The sequence below is a fragment of the Hyperoodon ampullatus genome (assembly GCF_949752795.1).
Source record: "Hyperoodon ampullatus genome assembly, chromosome: 2".
Classification (NCBI taxonomy): Eukaryota; Metazoa; Chordata; class Mammalia; order Artiodactyla; family Ziphiidae; genus Hyperoodon; species Hyperoodon ampullatus.
The window spans coordinates 159,831,635-159,858,379 of NC_136915.1; the positions used below are offsets into that span (position 1 = coordinate 159,831,635).

General features: G+C 43.7%; 1 protein-coding gene across 3 annotated transcripts in view; it reads right to left on the bottom strand.

Annotated features, from left to right (window-relative positions):
* CACNA1E (calcium voltage-gated channel subunit alpha1 E) overlaps positions 1-26,745 on the bottom strand; it is a gene marked incomplete at both ends in the record, with an annotated part of 301,265 nt that overhangs the window by 205,813 nt on the left and 68,707 nt on the right. For all 3 annotated transcript variants that reach the window (XM_079696521.1, XM_079696523.1, XM_079696522.1), the window contains one exon: positions 1,219-1,322. In XM_079696521.1, the coding sequence (XP_079552647.1) occupies positions 1,219-1,322 (104 nt within the window). The remainder of the gene's footprint in view (positions 1-1,218; positions 1,323-26,745) is intronic.

Sequence of the window (26,745 nt, forward strand, 5' to 3'; positions counted from 1 at the left end):
GGGCAAGTCTCTGAGGGAAAAGAACCATTGATCCTGAAATGATAAAGCAATTCACAAAGGGATAACCAGGATAAGTCAAGCCAAAGACTGCCATCACCTCCTCCCTTAGGGATCAATCCCTACCTCTTCTTCACCATTCCCTGATCATTTACATGCCTATCACCCTTCCCTTATTCACTGCACCCATGCTGTCTTCTGAATTCCTCTTCCTAAAGGGAATTAGGTCCAGCCCTGCTAGGCTATAAGTCTGTAAGAACAAGGAAAAAGTTCATCTTCCCCACAACTCTATCTCAGACCCAGCTCTCCCACCCACTATTGGGGAAGCAGAATTAGTACAACCACTGTTCATGAAACACCATATTCTTTGACCCAGAAATTGTCCTTCCAGGATTCTAGCCTAAGAAAATAATCAGAGATTTGAATAATCTTTAAGTAAAAAGATGTTTGTTGCAGCACTATTTCTAGTTAGAAAAAGAAAACTGGAAATAACCTAAATGAATAGCAACACAGAAATGACTACCCAAGTCAGGGACCGTACAAGACAGATTATAATACAGATTTAAAAATCATATTTCTGAAGATTTTTTTTTTTTTTTTTTTGCGGTATGCAGGCCTCTCACTGCTGTGGCCTCTCCCGTTGTGGAGCACAGGCTCTGGACGTGCAGGCTCAGTGGCCATGGCTCACGGGCCTAGCTGCTCCGCGGCACGTAGGATCTTCCTGGACCGGGACACAAACCCCTGTCCCCTGCATCGGCAGGCGGACTCTCAACCACTGCGCCACCAGGGAAGCCCTGAAGAATTTTTAATGTCAGGAAAATCAAATGCTTATGATGGGATCCAATACCAAAATTACAGCATGATCCCAATCACATTAAAATGCACAGGAAAAAATGAATGAAAAAATACGCTGAAATGTTAACAAAAGTTATTTCTGAATGATAGGATAATGAGTGCTCTTCATTTTCATTTTGTATTGTTTCCTTTACTTTCCCAATTTTTTACAAAGATCTTTCATTATCTTTTAAATATGAAAAAAATCTGCTAAATTTTAAAGTGGAAGGTGATGCCAGATTGCTGCAGGAACTCTATTTATTACTGCAGGGGCTTCTTCTCAGGAGAAATTATTTCTTGTTTATCCCTAATTCTCTTCGACCCTGGATCTGGTTGAGGACATATCAGTAAAGCTATCAGCAGAGGAGAGAGAAGAAAGGTGCTCACTAGGTATCCCCGACACGAGCTTCAGGGGCCTTAGGACACGCACAGCCCGGAGCGTCCTCAGGTCCACATGTGTGTTGAAGTGGGTTCCCGCAGTGGCCAGGATGCTGCAGATGGAGACATAGAAGGTCAAGGTTACCACAGTTTGCCTTTCTCCTGTTGTTCCATGGGGGAAGCTGAGTTAAAGAAGGATCATCAGCCTGGAAAGCACACAGAGCTGATGCCAGCTGCGTGTGGGCGCACCTGAGCTTGGGTGAATCACCAGTGATTCCGAGTGGAATTAAATTTAGCCGCATCTGGATTTCACTTCGAAAAGGAGGAAAACTGATCATCACATTGGAATCCTAGCTCCAAATCATTAGTAAAACACAAGGTCCCCAGCATCTCTCATTCCTGCCCCGAAACTGTGTCCCCTACCCTCCTCTTTGCCCCTTGCCAATTTCCTTCCCCTCTTTCCAACCTACCAAGGGCCTCACATATTTTATTTTAAATTTTTCTTAGATTCCCCTGTCTCCTATCGCCTTCAGGAAATTTCTCTGGATTAACTGCAGTAAAGGAGTAACTCACTCTTCTTTACCTTGACGCTTAGAATTTTTACCAAACAAAATCAATCACTCTGATGCTTATACTTAGGGAATAACGTCACTGGTCCCCATGCAGTATTTTTATAATCGCCCCCAAATCACTGTGTGACCTGGATTTGGTTTCTTTGTTTCCACTTTTCTATTTCCACAGCCATACCCAGGAACACACACACACACACAACAAAAATCCATAACAATCCTATTAGATGGTGTACACCAAGTACCTTGTCTTGAGGAGACAATTTATTTCATATAATCCCATGACACTGCAGGTACTTTGGAGAGACAAAGACACTTAAGTATTTATGACAGGTACAGCAGAAGACTAACAGTCAGAAGAACTGGGTTTCAGTCCTGACTCATGTACTTGTGAACTGGGTGCCTTGAGGCTAGTCAACCTCTATGAGCCACACTACCCTTATCTACCAACTGGGGGAGTACCATGGCCTAGTTACAAAAATAAAACGACATGGAATTGAATGTTATGAGTGTTCTGTAAACTATAACGTGCAAAACAGACATTATATCTAACACAAATGTTAATAATATTGCCTTTACAACTTTGTCTAATTTTAGTCTTCTTTCTGTAGGGTACTGCTTTTTCTTCCTTACAACCTCCAGGACAATTTCAGCTACGTGGAACTACTGGGGAATGACTCATTCAGAAAACTGAGTTTTCTATATGGTCAGAGGGTGGCAAGAATGATTTATTTCATTTAATTATTTTAAGGGGCTTTGGAGGACTGGGGAGAGGTTGGTTCAGCTGAGGGTAGAAAGGGCCTGGACACATCTCGTGGCTGGCCATGCGAGGCCCCTGCACCATATTTTTGCTTCTCTCTGACGTTAGCTTTACTTTTCTTCTCTTTCCCATGTCATCAATCCTGTTTCTCTGACATTTGACATTCCAGATACCTTGAAGTCCCTTTAATACGTGAACGAAACGTTTACGCTCTATTATCTCTAGAAAGCAGATACAGGATCAACAGAGACAAATTACGCAGATCCAGATTATAATCACGAGCAGTAACTTTGATACAAGCAGTGCTGGCCAACAGCCAAGTGGGCTGCTTTATGTGGTAGTGACTTCCTGACATTCAAAGTATTCAAGGACAGACAGAAGAACTCTCTTTTACGAAGGTAAGAGGGTTCCAACATTGGGTTGAAGGTTATTTAAATGACCAATAGAGATTTCTTTCAACTTTAAGATTCTATAATTCTATATGGATCCAAACTCAAAATCAGAACCAGAAAGAAAGTTTAGTCTCATAAAGCATCTCAGGAGCTAGGTTTTCTTTGTCTCTCCCAACCCAAACTTCCATCCTCTCATCTTAAAAGGAGGGAATTTAGGAGACACTGCTTTTGACTCTATCTTCCAAGGCCAAAGAGTAACATTAGGGAGGGGAGTGATGTAATTTCTAGTAAGTAGGAAAAAACTGAAGAGGAGAGAGAACAAGGAGAAACATGGAAAACGGGAGTGAAAAACAGGACAGAAATAGAAAAAAAAACAAAGGAAAAAAGAGAGAGAGAAAGAGAAGCTTCAAGGATAGGTATAGTGATAGAGAAGCAGAACCCCAGGAAAATGGTGTCACTGCTCTCCTGATTCTGCTAACAAGGGAAGGAGCACTGTACTCTCAGTCTTTGGAGGGGCATGCGTGGACTGCTTCCCCTCTTGTTGGCTGTCTTACAAACACAGTGGATAGAATCTGCCCCGTTCAGAAACCAGAGTTCTGTTTCCTAGGATACCCAGACACATGTGAGATGCTCTTTCATATCATAAGAAGGGCCGTTGAAAATGAAAATCTCCTCCACAGCCCAGAGATGAACAAGGTACATTTCGGAACACGGAGGTAGGAGGCCAAGGATGACATTAAAGGGCAAGAAGGCACAGGTGTAGAGAGAAAAAAAAAAGCAGCAGAGGGAAAGGAGAATGAGAGGATGGGAAGTGAGCAAAGGAAATGTGGAGATGAAAGCAAGAAGGGAAATAAGAAGAAATGAAAGCTGGTGGAGAAGCAAATGTCAGAGAAACAGGGATGATGACATGGGAAAGAGAAGAAAAGTAAAATTAATGTCAGAGAAGCAAAAATATTGTGCAGGGGCCTTGCGGGGCCAGCCATGGGTTGTGTCCAGGCCGTTTTTACCCTCAGATGAACCAACCTCTCCCCAGTCCTCCAAAGCCCCATCACACTTCAGGCAGGGCTGTGTGCCTGTGGCCCTGTGCTCCCCTGGCCCTCAGAATTTTCTTCTCTTTCATCCAGTGCAGGAAGGCTGTCAACTGAACCTCTGGCTGCTGCACATTGGCCACTGGCTGACTGCTAGTATTCAAATTGTCTTTGAGGGCAGGAATCACAATGTGGCTCCCCGATCCACCTGTCAGAAACAGGAGCAATGGGATCCTTAGAGGAAAAGATAATTAAGGAAAAGGGCCCTATTCTGAGCTCCCATAAAATTCTGTGCCCACCGCCATCACTGCCCTTACCACATCGCAAAGGAAGTCTCTGTGTTCTCATCTGTCTACCCTCTGAGATCCAGAGCATCTCACCTGGAGACACTGTCTTCCTCATCTCGACAGGCCCCACACCTAGCCCAGGGTCTGGCAAGTAAAAGGTGCTCAATAAATGCTCGAAACTGATAAAAGTAATAAACGTGTTGAAGCAGAGACCAAATGGACAGACATACTGCAGAAACCCTAGAACTTATCAATGAAAAGATTAGGATAGCACGGCTGATTTGCTACCCAAACACGCGCCTGTGTGAGCATACAGGAGTGCACTGGAAATCTGGCCTCGAGCATTGTAGGGTCTAATGAGGATCTTCTGATGTACTGCTAAGACTCCTGCTCTCAAACAGATCCCACAGGACAGGATCTGCCCAGCCCTCAGTGGGAGAGTTAGAGAGGGAGGGAGGAAGGAGGAAGACTCAAAATTCAAAGACTGGCCTCCTAGCAAAACCCAAGTACTGAAGAGTACCCAGCTGAGCACAACTCCAAGCCTTGTCTGGAGCAGGCCTGCGCGAGAGGCTCTGGGAAGGTGAACCAGAGGAAAAGACCCTGGCCCTCAGTCTAGTGGAAGGAGACAGACACGGAAATGAAATGATTATAATTCACCGTGAAGAGTGTCAGAACAGAGGTGTTTACAAAGTGCTATGAGAATGGGAAACACTGCAGTGGACAAATACAGAGCTTACTATCTGCTAGCATTTTCCAATATGTTATCTCATTAAATCCTCCCAAATATCCTGATATTACTATCGACTCCACTTCATAGGGGAGGCAACTGCAGCTCAGAACAAAATTAAATTTCTAATAAATGGTAAGAAGAGGCATTAAAGTTAATTCTCCTGTGAGATCAATTTCCCTCTCTGCCATGATGCCGGGCAGCGTCTTCTCGGTCCCAGGCGGTTGCACTGTTCCTTAGTCCAGTGAGTTGCTAAAAACACCAAGGTTGCAGAGTGTGGTCGCCAAACAAGCCAGGGAACTTGGCTTCCTTCATTCCAAGGCCACACACTGCTAACTCCTACAGACTTGACAGCAGTCACTCTCAGGACCAGCAGGGTATGAGGCTCCTCGCACCCCAGGTGGTGACCGCCACAGTACCTACATATACACACAGGAAGGGACACGTGCACACAAGGTCAGAGGGAGGCCACTGAGGAGGAGTCTGAGTTAATAAAAGCTAAGCTCTCCACCGTCCCAAGAGGCATACGCATGTGCTCTTCAGGAGTCAAGGCTGTGTTCTCCATTCCTTTTGTCACCACGAGCACAGAGCCTGGTGGAGAGCTCTGGACACAGAGGGGGGTCTTCATTACTACTTTATCCCCCAAGCAGAGGACAATTGGACAGCAAACAAACTTCTGACCAGCACCAGCACAGAGACTGTGTTCTATAGGCTGTGAATGTTCAAAAAGTGTTTCCTGATGGATGTTAGGCTCAGCCCTGCCTCTATCGTTTTTGCTTGTAGGTGTCAGCAGGTAAGAAGAGAATGGAGGCCGATAGGATTCTGAGGGTGTGGCCTGACCATCACACAGTGGCACAGCACAGCAGATGATGGGAGCGATGCTCTGGGCAATGATAACCAAAGGTCTCTTCCCAAGTCGTCACTCAAAGAATTCTTCAACGTTGTATTCCTTTTGACCTTGGGGTTCTGCCATAACCTCCTTGTCGATCCAGATCTAACAGTCTCTTTGCACACATGTATTTCACTATACACTCCCATGGCTGAAGGTGCCTGGAAGCACTGTACAAATATTACACTAAAAATGATTCGTTGCTTATCTGAAATTCAAACGTAACTAGGCATCTCATATTCTAATTTGCTAAATCTGGCAACTCTACTTCAGTGGTGACCAGAAATGACCAAGTAAAGAGCCTCCCTCTCAGTGGTTGCCCCAGCCCTAAATGAACATTCAAGTTGTCTTCTGAGAAGAGACACAAGCCCAGGACTGTTAGCATCAGGCCTAGAATTCCCCCCTGAGCTCCAGAAATCACCTGTTTTGTCTCTGACCATATAAATCCCCAGGGAGAACCTCATTAGCATTTGAAAGCCAAGTTGTTGATATCTGTGCAAAAAGACTGATTAACAGTAGCAAAAGGTGTTAGGTATTTATCCAGCCCATGTTATGAGGAGACCCAGAGGAGGCAGGAAGGCACCTAATTCAAGTTGGATTCTAACCCAGAGTTGAGTCAGGATATCATTTCCTTGGGTAGTCAACAGAAATGAGTTGCTGTGTTCACTTAAAACTGTTCCCTGGGAGGTTGACTCCTTCATCTCTTTTACTATTTTATCTCCAATGAGGCACCAAAGTCCATCATATCTTTCCTCTACTGCATCTCTTCGATTTACCTGTTACTCTCCAGCCTCGCTCTTGCCTGGAATGCCCTTCTTATGCCATCTCTCTCCTGCCTCAATAATATGATCCAGACTTCAGGGCCCAGATGAAATCCTGCCTGTCCTTGAAAAAAGGTCCACAATCAAGAGAGACTTGAACTAGGATTCTGAGAAAGTAGTTGAGCCCATGCTCTCCAGTCATACTGGCTGGTTTTAATACCAGTTCCATCGCTCACACTAGCTGTCCGGCCTTATGCAATTCTCTGAGCTATAGTTTTCTTATCTGTAAAATGGGGACAGTGCTTCCCTAAGAGGGTTGATGTTGTTTAAAAGAGGTTGCTTGTAAAGTTCTTCACACAGCGCTGATTTACCATGTAGGGTTCCTGGCTGAAAATGACAGAAACTAATTTTAGCCTTCTTAACCAAACAAACCAAAAAAAAAGTATATTGAGAAGATATCAGGATCTCACAGAACTGAAGGTATATTGGAAGACCAGGCTGGGAAAACAGAAAAGCAGGAATCTTCGTGTAGTTGGCTGAATAATGCTCCCTAAAGATACCCAGGTCCTAATCCCTGGAACCTGTGAATGTTACCTAATATGGCAAAAAGAGGTTTTGCAGATGTGATTAAGGATTTTGAGATGGGGAAATTACTCTGGATTATCTAAGTAGGCCCTAAAAGCAATCATAAGTGCCCTTATAGGAGGGAGGCACAGGAAGACTTGACTAGAAAGAAGGCAATATGGTGAGTGAAGTAAGATGCTATGCTGCTGGCTTTGATAGATGGAAGAAGGGCCCAACAGTCAAAGAGCACAAGACATACAGCTCTAGAAGCTCAGAAAGACAAAGGAATGAATTCTCTCCTAAAGCCTCTGGTGGGAGCACAGCCCTGCTGACACCTTGATTTTGGCCCAGTAAAATGGATTTTGGATTTCTGACCTCTGGAACTGTAAGAAAATTAATTTTCCTTAAGCCACTAAGTTTGCAGTAATCTGTTACAGCAGCAATATGAAACTAATACACTTGGCAAAGGTCAGAGAATCCAGGACATCTGATTCTTAGGCCACTGTGGATATTCTTAGGAATATATCTGCCGATGAAAACTAATGTTAGAATGTCACTAGCTTAAAAGTCATGTGGAAAAAGGCAATGTGGTTGAGCTTAAGTCACATGTCCCCTTATACCTCATCTGGCTGCACTGGGACAGTCCCCCACCACTTCCAAGGAGAGCAAGACCCCTAGCAAGAGCACAAACAATAAAAGATTCACCCAAAAGGGAGATCAGGGACCACGGAGGAAGCTGGATGTAGGATAACTAAAAAAAACAACAATGTCTATTAAGTAATAAATAGGTGTTGTGGAGGAAAAGGAGAAAGAATATATTTGTTTTCTTATCTATAAAATGAGGTGGTCAGATAGAGAGCCCTCTTGGACCCCTTCACGCTGTCAAATTCTGTGAGTCAAAGCCTACCCACATGGTGCTACACCCCTGCAGCTCACACCAATCTCCCCTTTCTCTGACTATCCAGAGGGCTGCACAACATTTAACACTTGATTGCATACTGTTCTTGCATCTTAGAACAAAAGTCTGATCATTAATGATAATTAGTTGGATCCTGATAACTCAGTTCAAAGCCAGCTCCTTGATAGCAGGAACTGCTTTTCACATTTCCATCTACCACGGCCCCTTCCCTAACAATATGCAACAGTGGTGTCCAAGAAATACCCTTGACTCAGGGATAAATGAGTACTAATACATCCCCCCATTGAGACGGATTGGCTGGACTTGTCCATGGAGCTGTGAGTGAGCCCACAGGCACCTGTACATGTAATGGGACATCCATTTAAACCACATGTGCACATAATGATGATCTATCAAAAATCTACTAAATTACACCTTATGTTTGGCTCTCCGTTTCTTTTTAATGAATTATTGAAAGTGTGATTTGATCTGGGAATCAATTTCTAAACACTTCACTTCATCTACTCAAAACCAAAAATGTCAGTATATATTAAACTGTTTACATGGAGACAAGTCTCCCCTCTCCAACGTTCAACTTGACCAAAATATACTTGAGGGAAGACAGTGAGGCTAGGAAAGAGACAACAGGGGTCAGGCCCAGCCCAGTCCCCAGTCTCTGCAAGCTGCCTCCTTTTCCTCCCCAGCACTTATGCTGGGGCCCCTTGATCCCATTCAGGCTTAGCTCCATCCCAGAGCCCAGAACCCATCTACAATCTACTGATACGTATTGAGTGTATGCCATGCAGGAGATGCTGGCATTACAATGGAAAACAAGATGGAGATGGTGGTTGTCCTCATGAAACTTAATGAAGAAGACAGGCACTAAATAGATCACAATTATAGGAAGTGGAAGGTCAGGAAAGAAAGGCACATGAGGGAAGTGGAAATAGCACATGAGCTCAAAGGTAAGGTATGAGTGGCCAGAGGAAGCAATGTGGGGAGAACATCCCAGATGCAGGAAAAGGCACGTGCAGAAGGCCCAGAGGCAGAAAGGAGATTGGCATACTTGAAAAATTCAAACAAGGGCTTTTGTGGCTGGAACCTAGTGGTCCAGGGAAGGATGGAGAGTGGAGAGGCTGCAGAGACTAGAAATAATCTTCCCAGATAACAGAGATATCCTCTGGTCATGCCAACTAAAGAGGCTGGGCCCCTCTCCAGCCCAGAGAGTGCACCTAGATTAGTCTAAGCAAATTGTCTAAGTAAATTAGTCTAAGCAAAAGTCTAAATCCATTGTCCCGAGTAGTGACTGGTTAAGGAATGGGCAGGGGATGGAACTCAGGCCGTTGGTGTAAGGGAAAACATGCTCTGGGGCTTCAAGAACTGACCCACGTTCTTAGAACAAAAAAGCATAAACAGCAATGATTTTCAAAGTTTTTCTGACCACAGCCTACAGTAGAAAACATATTTTACATCACAAACCAGGGGGCATGTACATATATAATTGTATAATGCTTCATAAAATAATACCTATTCTTTCTATGTGTAATACATTCATATTTTCTCTTCAATTCTTCCTTTCTACCTTTTGTTTAATGCTGGTTGCAACCAACTATATTGCTTTCATGACCCTCTAATGGGGTTTGGCCCACAGTTTGAAAAATCCAGATGTAAAAACCAGCCAATACACACGCTCATTCTCTCTAAGGGGAGGATGAGATGGACCAACATGAATTGCTGCTTTAATAGTACCATTCTTGGTGTTTTCCCACAACAATGAAACAGTCTGCCTTGAAAGGTCTAGTGATTTTCTAAGAACTACAGACACAGCATTGTAGGAGGGACGCTGTTCCCTCCTATGGTATCTGAAGTAGCATTAGCATCTTGCTGTCCCGGGGAATGGGCAACGTTAAAGAGATCACATACACACGCGCTAACTTCAAAATCATCCTGAGGCAGCCACTTGTTTCTGTTTTGTTTTGTTTTTTTGGGGGGGGTTGGTTGTTTTTGTTTGTTTGTTTTGGTATTTGGCTTGGGTCAGAAGAGTGGAGTATGGACTTTCTAATAAGTCCACAGATAATAAATCATACCCAGAAGCCCTAATATTTCTTAGGAAGATGGGAGGAGGGCAGGGTCAAATTGCCCCTTTCCAATAGCAAAGATCTATTTCCAGGAGGAAACAAGTAGCTCTGTATTTAATAAAGATAAGGCAACCTTTTCTGGATTTTAAAATGGGGTTTCTAATTAAGTTTCATAAGAATCTTAGTGGACATGAAGGAATCCCAAAATATGCCTTTTGATGAGCAGTAAATTCTTAGCCTAAAAATCCTCTCTTTCCTTTCCCACCAAAAGAAAGTTCAATGCAAATTGATACAGCCACTATAGAGAACAGTATGGAGGTTCCTTAAAAAACTAAAAATAGAATTACCATACAACCCAGCAATCCCACTACTGGGCATATACCCAGAGAAAACCATAATTCAAAAAGAGTCATGTAAGACACAGACTTACTAGAGAATGGACTTGAGGATATGGGGAGGGGGAAGGGTAAGCTGTGACAAAGCGAGAGAGAGGCATGGACATATATACACTACGAAATGTAAGGTAGATAGCTAGTGGGAAGTAGCCGCAGAGCACAGGGAGATCAGCTCGGTGCTTTGTGACCACCTAGAGGGGTGGGATAGGGAGAGTGGCAGGGAGGGAGACGCAAGAGGGAAGAGATATGGGAACATATCTCTTATACATATGCGTATGTATAACTGATTCACTTTGTTATAAAGCAGGAACTAACACACCATTATAAAGCAATTATACTCCAATAAAGATGTAAAAAAAAAAAACCCACTGACCCAAAAAAAAAAAAAAAAGTCATGTACCAAAATGTTCATTGCAGCTCTATCTACAATAGCCAGGACATGGAAGCAACCTAAGTGTCCATCATCAGATGAATGGATAAAGAAGATGTGGCACATATATACAATGGGATATTACTCAGCCATAAAAGGAAACGAAATTGAGTTATTTGTGGTGAGTTGGATGGACCTAGAGTCTGTCATACAGAGTGAAGCAAGTCAGAAAGAGAAAAACAAATACCGTATGCTAACACATATATATGGAATCTAAGAAAAAAAAAAAAAGGTCATGAAGAACCTAGGGGTAAGACAGGAATAAAGACACAGACCTACTAGAGAATGGACTTGAGGATATGGGGAGGGGGAAGGGTAAGCTGTGACAAAGCGAGAGAGAGGCATGGACATATATACACTACCAAACGTAAGGTAGATAGCTAGTGGGAAGCAGCCGCATAGCACAGGGAGATCAGCTCGGTGCTTTGTGACCACCTAGAGGGGTGGGATAGGGAGGGTGGGAGGGAGGGAGACGCAAGAGGGAAGAGATATGGGAACATATGTATAACTGATTCACTTTGTTATAAAGCAGAAACTAACACACCATTGTAAAGCAATTATACTCCAATAAAGATGTTAAAAGAGGGCCTCCCTGGTGGTGCAGTGGTTGGGAGTCCCCCTGCCGATGCAGGGGATACGGGTTCGTGCCCCGGTCTGGGGGGATCCCATATGCCGCGGAGCGGCTGGGCCCGTGAGCCATGGCCGCTGAGCCTGCGCGTCCGGAGCCTGTGCTCCGCAGCGGGAGAGGCCACAGCAGTGAGAGGCCCGCATACCGCAAAAAAAAAAAAAAAGATGTTAAAAGAAATAAAATAAAAATTAAAAATAAAATGGGTAAAGACAATTTAACAATAAAGTTGGATAATATACATGAAAAAAAAAGTTCAATAATCAAACCATGTCACACCAAGGAGAGGAAGTTGTATTGACATTTGAGACCATATGTTTAGGGAGTTGTGCTGTGCATTGTAGGGTGTTGAGCAGCATCCCTGGCCTCTACCCACTAGATGCCTATAGTGTTCCCTCCTCCATTCCCCCCTCCCCAGATTATGACAACTAAGAATGTCTCTAGACATCATCAAATGTCCTCTGAGCGCACCCCTGGTTGAGAACTGCTGCCATAAGAGAACCTCTCAGACGGTGATTCCCTCAAGCTGAGCAAGAGTCTGACCAAAGGCAATGTGCTTCACAACTAGTCCCCACCCACTCTGGGAGAAGTACACATAGCCTCTCTCAGGCAGAAATGAAGAGGTTGTCAGGATGACCCCCAGCCACAAGTCATAATTTGCAGGGACCTCCAGCATTGATGAAAATTCCCTTCTGCTTTCTTCTTTAAACATCCCCTAGGGGATGCATAAAACTTAAGCCCACAGTGTCTCCAAAGGAAGCCTTAATCCAAAGGAAAAGTTTCCCCAAATGATGCAAGGTGAAGAACAAGGAAACATAAAGGGGGTTTTTAGCTCCTTAACCTCAGTGTAGTGGAAACAAAGGTCAAGTTCCTACCAGTGGTCCCTGGTTTCTTTCTTTCTTCCCTTTCTTCCTTTCCTTCCTTCCTCCCTCCCTCCTTTTTCTTTCTTTCTTTCTTTCCTTCCTTCCTTTCTTTCCTCCCTCCCTTCCTTTCTTTCCTTCTTTCTTCCATCCATCCTTCCTTCTCTTTCTCTCTTTCCTTCCTTTCTTTTTTCCTTCCTCCCTTTCTTCTTTCTTTCTTTTTCTTTCTTTCCATCCTTCCTTCTTTCTCTCTTTTTCCTTCCTTTCTTTTTTTCCTTACTCTCTTTCTTCTTTCTTTCTTTTTCTTTCTTTCTTTCCTTCCTTCTTTCTTTCTCTCTCTTTCCTTCCTTTTTTCTTCCTTCCTTTCTTCTTTCTTTTTCTTTCTCTCTTTGCTTCCTTCCTTCCTTCTTTCTTTCTCTCTTTCCTTCCTTCCTTCTTTCTTTCCTCCCTCCCTTTCTTTCCTTCTTTCTTTCTTCCATCCATCCTCCCTTCTTTCTTCCATCCATCCTTCTTTCTTTCTTTCCTTCTTTCTTTCCTTCCTTCCTTTCTTTCCTTCCTTCTTTCTTTCCTTTCTTTTTTCCTTCCTCCCTTTCTTCTTTCTTTTTCTTTCTTTCTCTTTCCTTCCTTTTACTTTCCTTCCTCGCTCCCTCCCTTTCTTTCCTTCCTTCTTTCTTCCATCCTTCCTGCCTTCCTTCCTTTCTTTCCTTTTTTTTTTAGAAAGTCCCTGATTATTCACTCAGACACAGCAAAGAGAAATGCCAAGGCAATGGGTAGAAACTCTGACATTCAGGACCAGGTGATGACTACGATGATAAGAGAAAACTGCCTCAATGTTGTTTCACAGCTTACATAACCCTGTTCCATAGCGATACCATCATCCATTTTATAAGTGTGAGAATTAAGGCTCACAGAGAGAAATTGGCTAGCCCAAGGTCACTGAGACAGTAAATGGTCAAACTGAGACTCAAACCCAGAAATTTACATTCCAAATTTGGAGTGATTTCAGTAGCTACAAAAGATAATGGCTAATAGTTACAAATATATTCCAAAGGCACATATATTTGACAAATGCCTTCTCTTGGACAACCACAGAGCTCCCTCTCTGCAGAGCCTTATGGTGTCCTGTGATTGCAGCATCACGTGCACGTTACCAAAACTGTGCTTCAGAGAGTTGGCAAAGAAGAACTGCTGGAGAGGGAAATCCCACATTATAAGAACTCGCTAACATAAATACATGTTCTTTGAGTTGTTTTGCTTGCAGTGGTGAGGGATTTCTGTTGATCTACCACCCACACACTTTCTCTCACCAGGTCTCCTGCAGGACCAGGAACAAGCTTCTGTCAGACGGCTAGCCAGGGAGAGAGCCCAGCTGAGGAACAGAACACAGCTAATTATCCATGTGGGGGCCAAGGCCCTAATGCCAGCCTCGGCAGAAGAATGCACTAGCAAACTCCAATACCAGATTACAGACACCAGCTTTATAGTCCAGCACTGCCCCTACTGAGTGGCCGCCTATGGTTTGTACTGTCTTTCTTCCAAAAACACCACTCTATCCCTACAGTTCTTTTCAGAAATGACAATGTTCTTATGTGACATGGCTGGCCAGTTTACAGGTTCAGAGACAGGGAGTGCCCTGGGATGTTTGGACTTAGGACCAGAGTTTGGTTGAACTGTTCTGAAGCAGCTATAAAATAAAATATAAGCCATAAAATAAAAGGCTGTCACTGTCCATGTTTCCTCTCACAGAACAAAGCTGGCTGCAGTGAAAGAGAAGAATAAAGCGGATCCCACAGAGGTAAGAAGAAGGAAGGAAGGAATTCTGCTGGAGATGGCACCCTGATCCTACAGTTCCTGAGGCCCTACTCTTCCTAACATTTCTGCAACTTGGTGGTGCTGTGAAACCAGGACCCTGAAAAGCCCCTCTTTGCTTAAACTAGTCCAAGTTTAATTTCTGTCACTCACAATGACCTACTCACCTATTCTGTCCAGATAATACCAGCTGGATAAGAAACCAAAGTGAAGAACTTGAAATAACTGGCATGGTCAGACAAGAGCTAAGTGAGATTCATGAAAAACAAAGAAAAACTCAGAAACATAACTCTGGCATGGTACCAATATATCAATTAGAGGATGTACAAGCTTTTTTCTTGATGTCGCCTTAGCAAGTGGCTTAATTCCTAAGATATTGAAACTTTGGTCTCTCTACAGCTTCAGAAAGACTGAAAAACTACACACATTCATAATCCTGGGGAGAGTCAGAGGCCTCTGCTCAAGACATCAAATGCTGATGAGTGCAGGTTAACCCTGGATGGAGGGTTGACTGAAGGGATGCTTAAAAGTAGAAGGAAAAGAAAAGCCTAAGTAATAAAACTGCTTTCTCATGGTGTGTTGAGGTAAGGAGCACCTCCCCCCCCCTTTTTTTTGGATGTCTGGGAAATACCTGGCTGAAAGAATCTGTTTGAGTTTATAAAACATTCTCAAATCAATGACTCTTTGAGACAAATCATGGATCCATAAATGTTAGAAAAAAATATATTTGTCCATTGTTCCACTTTCCTAGTTCTGCCTACAATGCCTGAGATGCTGACTTGCATGACAGGCATATGCTTTCCATCTTCTAGGATAACAAGTATTAAAAAAGAAAATACTTAGATAATTTCCCATACTTGCATAGAAGACAAACCTACAATTATGGTGCATGATGAAGAGGCAGCCACAAAGTTGTTCTAAAATATCAACTCTCTGTAGAGCACCCAAATGAACTAGAGCTATTTGTCAAGAAAACAAAGTGTTTTTTACTTTTCATAGTCATTAAACCAAAATTCATTCCAGTACTTCTGAGTCATATCACATCCCATACCACTTATTTGGAATACAATAAAGAACAATCAATTTTAATGATTAAAAAGAATTGCGCTTATATACAGGAACCCTTTGTTACCCAAATCTATTTGATAGAGTATGTAAGCACAAACAAATTAAGTGGTTTTAATTGCACTTTCATTGTGAATAAATAAAATGCTGAGTTGTTAAAGGAATCAAGAGGTTGCTCCTCCAGCTGAAGAACTAAGTAGCATGGACATTTTCTCAGAAAGGAATTTAAAAGAGCGCCTTTCTCTATTTATAAGGAACAATGGGGTGTGTTCATTAATAATGGAGTCTAGACGAAGGAACTGCTGCCCCTTGTACAAGTGCTGACACCCAGGGTCCAAATTTAACTCGATGGCAATGCTCTTTCTTTTCAGCTCTGAAGTTATTTTTACCTTGCCAGCTATGCAAATTAACTCATGGCCTCAAAGCATGAAAGAGAGCAGGCTGAGATTGGTTAATATTTTATGAAAAATGAAAATACTGTAAACCACTGAGCTTCACATACTCTATAACTGACCCTGTGAAGATAGAGCCATGAAAAATTTCTGTGCTATTCTAGCATCAAAACCAGCAAGGCTAGAGATGGTTTACAAAAGAATAAAAGGGATGTTTAGTGATTATATGAAAAAGTTCCATAGCATTATAGTCAAAGAAATTCAAGTTAAAACAACATGATAGCCTGTTCTGCCTATCGAATTACCACCACTAGAACGACAGTAAATTGGTACAACCACTTAGAAAAATTCTTGAACATTGTGCATATAACGACACTGAAGATGTTCACACTTTGATCTGGTGGTTTTAGGAAATTATTTTAAGTACAAGCTCCAAACTGAGGGCAAAGTTTTACATATAATGTTCATGGAAGCACTTTTTATGACAGTAAAAAATTTCAAAATTACCCACAACTAAATAATAAGAAAACAAATAACCCAATTAAAAAATGGTCAAAAGAAGTGAATAGATGCTGCACCAAAGAGAGATGTGGACGGCAAATAAGCACAAGAAAAGATGCACCATTATTAATCACTAGGGAAATGCTAATTAAAACCACGATAGTTATTACTACACTCTTACTAGAAGGCTAAAATAGAAATGAAACAAAACAATAAAAAGTCTGACAATGGCAAATGCTGGTAAGACTGTGGAGGAACTGGAACTCTTGTATATTGCTAGTGGGACTACAAAACAGTAAAGCCATTTTGGAAAACAGTTTGGCAGCTGCTTAGAGTTAAACATACACTTGCTATATAACCCAGCAGTGAATGGTTACTTATCACAGTTAGATTCATAATTGCCCCAAACTGGAAATATTACAAATGTCCCTCAAATGATTAATAAACAAATTGTGATACACTCATACAATTGAACACTAGGCAGCAATAAAAAGGAATGAATTTTTGGCATCTGCAACAACATGGATGGATCTCAAAAGCATTATGTTAAATGCAAGAAGCAAGAGTGAAAAGATGACATGCTAAATGATTCCATTTATATCATATTCTGGAAAAGGCAAAACCATAAGGACACAACAGAGCAGTAATTGCTAGGGGCTGAGGCCGGGGAGAGAGGACAGACAATAAACAGGCTTGAGGGAACTTTCAGAGTGAAAGAAATATTCTATATCTTGATTATGGTGGTGGTTAGCTGACCACATACATCTGTCGAAACACACAGAATGGTATATCTAAAAAGGATGGATTTCACTATAGGTAAATTATACCTCAGTAAACTTGACTTCAAAACATATCAGACTCCTTAGTGGGTTTTTTTAAATTGTGGTAAAACATATATAATATGAAATTTACCATCTTAACCATTTTTAAGTGTACAGTTCTGTGTCATCAAGTACATTTACATTGCTGTGCAAACATCACCACCATCCACCCTCAGAACTCTTTTCACCTCATAAAACTGAAACTGTACTCATTAAACACTAAGTCCCCATTCTCTCCTTCCCCGAGCCCCTGCTAACTACCATTCTATTTTCTGTTTCTACAAATTTGACTACTCTAGGTACCTCAAGTAAGTGGAATCACAATATTTGTCCTTTTGTGACTGGCTTATTTCACTCAGCATAATATCTTCAAGATTCATCTGTGTTTTGCACATATTAGAATTTTCTTTCTTTTTAAAGCTGCATGATATTCCATTGTATTTCTGTACCACATTTTGTTTATCCACTCATCTGTCAATGGACACCTGGGTTGCTTCCACCTTTGGGCAATTGTAAAATAATGCTGCTACAAACACTGGTGTACAAATACCTGTTCAAGTCCCTTCTTTCAATTATTTTGGGTATATACCCAGAAGTGGAACTGCTGAGTTATATAGTGATTCTGTGTTTAATTTTTTGAGGAGCCACCATACCATTTTCCACAGGGTGTCTTTAGTGTTATAACAAGAGGGGAATGGTTGAGCAAAGTATAGTGCCCTCAGTGAAATAGTATGCAGCCTTTAAAATACTATTTCTATATTACTTTTAATAATATGGGAAAATTCATCACATAGTCTTAAAGGGAAAAACAGTGTAATTTTAAAGGAAAAATATTTTATGTACAATATAAATTCAACAATGTGCAATGTGTAAGAGCAGAGAAAAGATTGGAAGGAAATACACCCAAATGGGGACAGTGATCATCGTTAGGTGGTGGGAACTACAGGTTACATATATTTTCTTTATGCTTATCTGTACTTTGCAAATTTTCTTTACTGAGAATGTATTCCTTCCATAATCAGAAAAACATAACTATAAAAAAAAAAGGCAAGGTTGCTTGGAGTATCTCCCCAACCTTCTGAAGTCAGCATCACAGAGAACAACTCACAGGCTTTCACAAAAGCACTCTTCATGGCCCCATCCAGGAGGGCCACTGAACTGGGTGGGGATTTTTACATTCATATCAAGACATGTTTTGATTGATAAATCTGAAAATATGACTAAAATATAACACATGTAAAAAAACTCTCAATAGTCATTGGATCCTTAACTTAAAACAATCCAACCCTCTAGTACCAACACGGACTGGGCAGAGGTGACGCTGTTCCTCACGTCAAATCCTCATCTGAGGCCCTGTGTTCCGCATCCTCAGGGGTCCTGCACTATGAGTGCCCCTCTCCTGTTTCTTCCACTCCTTAATCTCTATCTGTTGACACAGCTCTTCCCTGGGTGCTCAAGGGGCCCTTCTTCACCTTACTTCGCTGTCCAGTCTCTGAAGCTGGTCAACATAGCCACTCTACCTCCTCAGCCCACTGCCCTCTGGCCTCTTCCCTCACCACTCTATGAGAGTGATTCTTATTAAAGGTCATCAATGGCCTCCACGCCCCCAAATCCAACATGTACTTGTTGGTATTCTTATTATAGCACTTTCTAAATCTGTAGGCTTTGGTGCTCTCTCTTTGAAATTCCTCCTTTTCCTTCTGAGTTACCTTTTTTCCTCTGGCCACTCCTCCTCCTCCACCCTCCTTGAAAAGCAATGTTTCCCAAGGTTTCATACTTGCACCCTCCTCCCTTTTTTTTTTCATTCACACATTCTCCCTCAGTGGCCTCAGTGAAACCAGGCTTCTATCACTTAGATACTAATGACCCCACCCCCACCCCCGATCCCATCTTAATCTGCAGGGCAGACCTCTCTCCTTGCATCTCCAGTCCCCAGTTGGGCACTTCCACTCTGCAGTCCAACCACCTCCTACGGGGCTTCAGGCCTGCATGCACCCTCCACAGTGCTTTCTCCACATGGCAGAGTGAACTTCCCTAAAGCGTAGATCACATCAACTTGCCTAAAATGCTCTAGCTTCTCCCCATGCTTTCAACAACGACTTCCCACGGATCAGGTCCTGCGTGATTTGGGCCCTGCCTCTCTCTCACCTCGTGTCCCTCCACTTTCTCCACCACCCTCTGTGATCCAGCCATACCAGTCTCCACTCTGTTTCTCGAACATTCCAGATTTATTTCTGGTTCAAGGGCTTTGTTGGTCCTTTGGTTTGGAACTCTCTTCGTTCCACATTTTCACATGGCTGCTTTCTTCTCATCATTCAGGTGTCACCTGAAATGTCACCTCTTCTGTCTTTCTCTAGATATTGTCTTACAGTAATTCCTGTAGCTTTGTCTCCGTTAGTCTCCCTATCCTCACTGCCCATGTCCTCATCATTTTTCAGGTCACTACCTAGTGGTTTCTCTCTGTCTTGCTGCCCTCTTCTCCCACAATCCTATCTCCAGGCCATTACTAGAATGATCTTTCTAAAATGCAAGCCTGATATGCCACTTCCCATTTTAAATCTTCCCATACCTCCACGTTGACTTTCAAATAACACCATGATCTAGCCCAGCCTGTTCCCACACCTCCCCCACCCCACCCTCCAATCACCTGAACTAATTATGTTTTCCTACAGGTGTCAGGCTCTCACATGTCAATGCCTCTGCATGTACGTTGCCTTGTCTGGGTGTAACCTGCTCCTCCAAAACATTTCCCTCAAAAGTCTGTTCAGTGTGAACTTCCTTTAGGAAGTCTTCCCAAATCACCCTTTCCCCCATCTTCTATCTAGTAACTCATTCTTCTTATCTGTCTTCCCTACTAGACTGAGTTCTCTGAGGGCAAGGCCTGTGCCACAGTTCCAGTACAATATGGAATAAAGTATGTCTTAGTCTGTTTGGGCTGCTATGACATAATACCAGACTGGGTGGCTAAAACAACAGAAATGTATTTCTCACAGTTCTGGAGGCTGGGAAGTCCAAGATCAAGGTGGCGGCCTATTTGGTATCTGGTGAAACATGTTTCCTGATTCATAGACTACCACCTTTTTGCTGTGTCCCCACATGGAGGAAGGGGTTGGGGGAGCTTTCTGGGGCCTCTTCTTATTAGGAAACTAATCCCACTAACCGATCACCTCCGAAGTCCCAATTACAAATATCATCACCTTGGGGATTAGGTTTCAATATATGAATTTGGGGGGGACATGAACATTGCCTATGACAAGGTACCTGGCACACACTAAGTAGTCAGTAAATGTATGTTGCAGGGAAGAGAACTAGATCAACCTCAAGTTGGAAACGATCTTGGAAAACATCAAGCCCAAACTCCAAGCCACTATATAGTGTTCCAAGGCAGCCCACCCCTGACCTTGAGGTTATATAAAGGAACCCCCTCTTAATGGAGCTGCAAGACTGTCCTTCAAGTGTTCAAAGGTCCGCACTCCTGGTCTTCTCCAGGCTTACATCCTTATTTCTTCTCTCATGTCCTGTAACTTTTCTTTAGGCCAAACCCTAGTTATTCTGGACAATTTTATGTGTAACCACTCCTTTTTGTCACTTGTTTGGGACCTTAAATTCTGGTTACAGAGGACTGGATGGCCTTATCCCCTTCTCAGCAGCCATTTCACTCCCTTAAGATATCCTGAGTCCTTTCCCACAACCCACTGCTCAGCCAGCTCAGACGTCCCCCCCGAGAGACGGGAGCCATGGATGGTTCTTGACCAGGGGGACAGTGTGAGCAAAGCTAGGCTTTGGAAGGTCGTCCAGCAGTGGTTGAACGAGTGGCCAGAGAGAGGAGAGACGCCTGGGCAGAGGAGCAAGGAGGCTGTGAACTTGGTGACAGTAAGTGGGGTGAAAAGGAAGTTCATTATCTCCATCTTCTCAGAACACTCGGCATGTTGACAGGATGCGTCTACCCCACATGGTTGTCAGCAGAAGGACGATTAAAATGCCCAAAGCTGTCAAAAAGGATTGAGGCAGCCACCGTATGGCAAAGGGTGACTGCAGGAAGGTTCGATTTGCTGGTGTAACTTTCCAGAGGGGAAACGAAGGCTCTAGAGAAAAATCAGGAGGTGCTCCTGAGCCAAATACAGAGGCTTCCCACACATCCCTCTCTACCGGCCCCTCCACACCTGCTGTTTGCACCTCTCAACAACCTCATCACTAGAGGAGCCCACATGACTGTCAAAGGAAAGCCCTGCTGAAGGCCGACAGGCTGGGCCTTCTGGAGGCCAGGAACCAGGGTCCCAGGGAGGAGAGCTGTGGGAATGCTGACCTCACGCTCCCTCTGAGCTGATCCGCGACACCCCCAGCCCTCGCCAGAGCCCCTGCTCCCAGAGCTGGGGGGCGGGGGGTGCCCCGCAGCTCCCATCCTTACACCGCGTGATGCCCCTCCCACTCATCTCACTGTCTCTGACACATTTAAAAGAAAAGCCGTGGGGATAGGGAAGGGGGACTAAAAATTCTGTGTGAACTGTGAGAAAGGCTGTGAACTAGCAAGTTATCTCTGGTTCTCCCTCCAAAGTCTCGTTTTACACCTCTTGGTAGCAGCAGCCGCGGCAGCGATACTGCACGCATTCCGGTCTCCAGCCCAGTAATTAGGAACGTAGGCCCGTCAGAACTGGAAGCTTCACCATCTTATTTCCTCAATATGACCACCCGACTGACCCCACCCGACTTCTGCCCAGCAGCCCCACAATGTGGCCTGAGGCCATGCACCCTCCAAGAGAATCCGCAGGAAGTGGATTCGCACTTCAGGAGGACCCCTCTTTGGGGGAGAAGGTCCTGATACTATTATGGGAAGAAGTGCATTCAAAAGACCAGTGTCCGCAGGGCTTCTCTGGGGATGAGCTGTCCAGGGGAGACAAACTGCTGACTCCACCCACACGCCGCCCCCCTCCACACCCCATCCCTTCCAACAGTTTGGATCTGCTGTGATTACGGAGGAAGCCTGATTTTTTTGCCTCTTATTTATATTCTTGCTTACAGGTGACTATTATGGGGACATGAGGAAGCAAGACTCTCTCCCAGAGATACCGACGATATCTGGACGATAATGGATGAGAATGCAATGTCTTGGGAATTCAGTGTTTAGTGCAAACCCTGCATGAAGGTACACCGCACCACTTCCGCCCCAGAGGGATGAGGTGAGGGGTGTTGATGCCACCCTGCAAGACATCCAGTAAGAAGATGCCCTGGAACACTCTAGTATATCCACATTTGAAGCAGAAAATCCATCCTGCATCTTACTTCTGCAGTACCCTTCACCCATGACAGCAGCTGGAGGCCCAAGCACTCTTACACCACTCCAAAATCATCTGCTCATCTAGGCCCATGTTTCCAACAATCTCAGAACATTTCCATTCTTTTGGACAGGATTTAAAGAGTAAAGATGGGTGGAGCTTTTCTGATGAACTCCTTTCTGGGACTCCTCATCACAAAGCTTAAGAAAGATTGCATGTCATGGCAGAAGCCACAGTTTCCATGAAAACAATTTCTCCCTTCATTCCTTTGTTCATTACTTCCTGCACGAATGTACACTGACATTTCATGTGTACCAGGTAGCAGACAATGTGAGGAGCTAGGATGCAATGGCAAGCAAGATGGTCATGAGATCAGGGCTTACAATCTAATGGAGAGCATCTTCCGAGAGCTAAGACCAGGGATAGAACACGGCAGCTCTGCTGAGGTCATGACACCACGTAAGCCCATTCTTTTGCATCTTAGTTTTCCCAATGAGAAAATGAGGCTGCTGGCCATAGGGGAAAAAAGCTGGTTGCTCTCTGTATGCAGCCCACCTTCCCATAGTAACACCAGAAGAAAGTGCAGGGGTAACCAGATTATTCTGCTGACACGGGGAGGGTGGAAGAATAAAGAAAAAAAAAAAGAAAATCTATGCATATGGTCCCCTCCTTCTGGGATTAATGTGATTTGCTTCTTTGAGGACTTCTGTCAGTTAGGAACTCCTTGAGTCTGCAACCCCATTTCTTGCACCTCAAGCTAAAACAGTAGGGAAGATGACTAGCGGGTACCTCTTTCTGGGTCTGGCGACTAATATTCGGCCATACTTCTGTGTGTCTTATAAATATATAAAATAAATAAAAAAGGGTAGGGCAAATTTTGTTAAGAGAAAAGTGAAACCCAGGTAGGAAATAATATAAGAGAGAATCCCTAACCATTTTAGATAATAACAATAGCTCAAATATGTCTGGAACTTTCAAGTTTGAGAAGCATAAACATTCTCCCAACACGAGTATTTCAAAATCCCTAGAAATATTCTGCACAGGATTATTGTCCCCATCTTAAGGATGAGGAGACCAGAGCTCAAGAAGATTGAGTGATCTGTTGTTCGTCCCATAGATAAAAAGCTACAGTAGAACTGGACTTGAACCCAGTCTCCAGCTCCCACGTTCAATGCTCGTTTAGACTCAGCACTGAAAGAACATCCAAATTGCTTGTGAGAAATTGGGGATAAAAACAGAGGCCTTAAAAACCTGAACAAATGTCTTGATTGCCAAAGAGAAGATTCTAGAATGGTAACAAGTAAGCTCATTGTCAACCCCAGAGGAATTTAGCAATATATTGGTAAACAGTTTGTGAGTGATGAGAAAGCAAGATGATCAAATAATGCACGGGAAAGCTTAGCTCAGTTCCTAGCAGAGGTGAGGAGGGCTCAGTAAATGTGAGGACTATTCCTATCACTATTATCATTGTTTTTTATTACCAGGAATTAGCATGGGATTGCTTGGAACACACTGAACTAAGCTAACCTTGTTTCTTGTTTTTAAAGGGTTATTGGATGAATAAATCAGGAACATGCTTACAATTTGGTAGCCCTGTATTTCAGTAAGCCCTCTGACAAAATCTCTTATGCTATCAGAGTTGTGGACAATACCATTGGGTGAGTTGCTGACATTTGAAAAATCTTGCCCAAATTATACTGATCAGTGAATAAAATATGGAGTTCAAATTCTGACTTTGCTATTTAGAGCCTGTGAGACCTTAGGTAACTTACTTAACCTCTCTGTGGGGTTCCATATCCTCATCAGAAAAATACTATTATCATTAAATAATAGCAACCAACTCAGAAGACCACAGGGGGTTGATTAGATGGATGGATAGAGAGATAGACAGATAGATAGAGAAGCAGCAAACATTAGCTGTTAATGTAATTATGTTATCAATTTCAACCTATAGGGAGGTCTCTAGAGGTGTGCCACTGAGTTCTATCATCATTATTTCTGTCCATTTCAACATATTCATCAACAGCTTAGATGACAACAGCAAAAAAAAAAAAAAAAGTAGAACACTAGAGGACAATGACAGCTGTTCATATGTAAAAGATCTGAGGATGACAGACCATCAGCCAATGGTGTGATGTGGGGGGACTAAAACGTAAGCCCCGACTGTGTTCACAGATGTGTGGTACCATCCGCAAGTTTGCTACATGGGTCAGACCAGTGGAGTACGATGTTCATTTCTAGGTGTCATATTTTAAGAGCAATACTGGGAAACATGGGGGATGCGGTAGCACAAGGAGTCTTGTCTTGAAATGTCAGGTGAGAAGAAATTGAGAAAAGCATGAATGTTTTGTTTGGTAGCAAGTGGCTATCGCTTGGATGAAGACTTACACTGCTTTTCTTCTCGGTGTTACTTGAGCCAGTGGATGAAATTAGAAAGGGCCAGATTTTGCCAAGAAAGACAGACAGAAAGGAATGGAGGGAGGGAGGGAGGGAGGATGGGGACAGGGGTACCTAGGAACTAACAATGGAACGGTGTGCCTTGCCCAGTAGTGAGCTCTTCATCACAGGGAGAGTCCAAGCAGGGCCTTGGTGACCAGACATCAGGGATGCTGTTGAAGAGTTTGATGAACTAGATAATCTCAAAGGCCATTTTCAGTTCTCAGAGGCTATAACCACCCACCTCTGCCCTGCTCAGAGCTCTCTTCCACGCACCCCTTCCTCCATCAAAGTCACTGTGGAGCTCCTAATCCCATGAGCACCTGCCAAAATTTGGCCTGCGAGATGCATTTTCAATAGTGACGGATTCAGCTGGCTGAACTTGGCTGGCCTGTCTGGAGACTTCGACACTGCAGCAAGTGACCCTCTGGAATCCAAAATGAATTGTGCAGAGCATCAGAGCCCGGGCTTCAAGTCGCCTGCTCAGGGGACCTCAGCCACACAGGCCAAATGCTGCATCACTACCTCCCCTCAACCGCCCACCATCACCATAGCAACCACAGGGGCTGACTACCTCTCAAGGCATTTCAATTCAGGCAGAGGGAGGCCCAGTTTTTCCTGCAATTTTCCAAAGAGTGAGCCCTAAGGGGATGCAGGGAGGAGGACTCGAGAGGGAGAGTTTCTCCTGTCCTCCCCCAACAGGCTGCCCTGAGGCCACCATGAGTCATAGCCCGTCATCCATAACTTGACCTTGGCATCCTCTCACGCTAACCAAGAAACAGGAGAGAAAGCCACTGGGGAATTTCATTAGTTTTAGAAGCACAATCACGTAGCAACCTAAACATCCCATTCTTCCCCACCCCTCCAGAAGCCCAAGGAAATAAACAGTATTGAGGACTCCAGTGTTTGACTCTGATACAGCATGAGAATGTAATAATAATAATATTTTCTATTTATATAGAAATAAAGCTTGCCTTCCAAGGAGCTCAGAGAGTCTTGGTAAAATTAAGGCACTAACCCGTTGCACCTAGCCCCCTCTGCTTCTCAGTGCAAACTTCCCAAGGGTGACTTGTCTGCTCTTTCAAGAAAGCCTACACCCAGAATGGACTTTACGTATGGAATCTAAGACATGGAACAATAACAATTCATTCCAGAGGGGCAGGGCCCCTGTATATTACTGCCTCCTGCAAAGAAAAGGCACTTATCTCTAGCAAGGAAGCAGAAAAAGGTCAGGGTTTCTCAAGCAAATGCCAGCAGTGATTTCCCTCCTCACATTTCACCCTGTTAACCATTTGCTTCTTCTGTAAACTACCCCCTGCTAATGGTCTCTGCTAATCTGTCTCCCACTCTCTGCCTGCTGCCTCTCAGCCTCCCCTCCAGGTTGCCCATGTTTTCTGCACCTGTTTAATGCAGGGTCCTCTGGAGTCCATCCTCAGCCTCTTCTCTCTCTGCCACTCTCCTGGGACAACCTGATCCATGTCTATGGTTGCATATGGCAACCACACACCGATGAACCACAGATGTCCACACAGACCCCTGAACTGACCTCCAGCCTTTGACCAGGGTGCCATACCCAGTGGTCCAAAAGGCATATCCAATCCAACAAAGACAGAATCATCCTCATTCCCCCACTCCTGGGTGCTCCTCATCTAGTGTGTTATCCTCTCTCTCAGGGAAGGAGTCCACCCCCCACCTTGCCAAACCTGGGACTCATCTTTGATTCTTCCCTCTCCCTTATACTCCCAATTGAAGGATCCCTAAATTAAGAGTCTCATGCTCTACCGACTGAGCTAGCCGGGCAACTGTGCAGGATCCCTAAATTATATCTGTCCCCTCTTCTCTGGTCTCACTGACACAGTCCAGATTCATACCTCCATTTTTTTCTAGACAGTAACACGCGTAAAGGAGAGCCTCCTAACTGGTCCTCGGGGCTCGAGTCTTACTTCTTCCTCCCTAACCAGCATCACCCACTCACG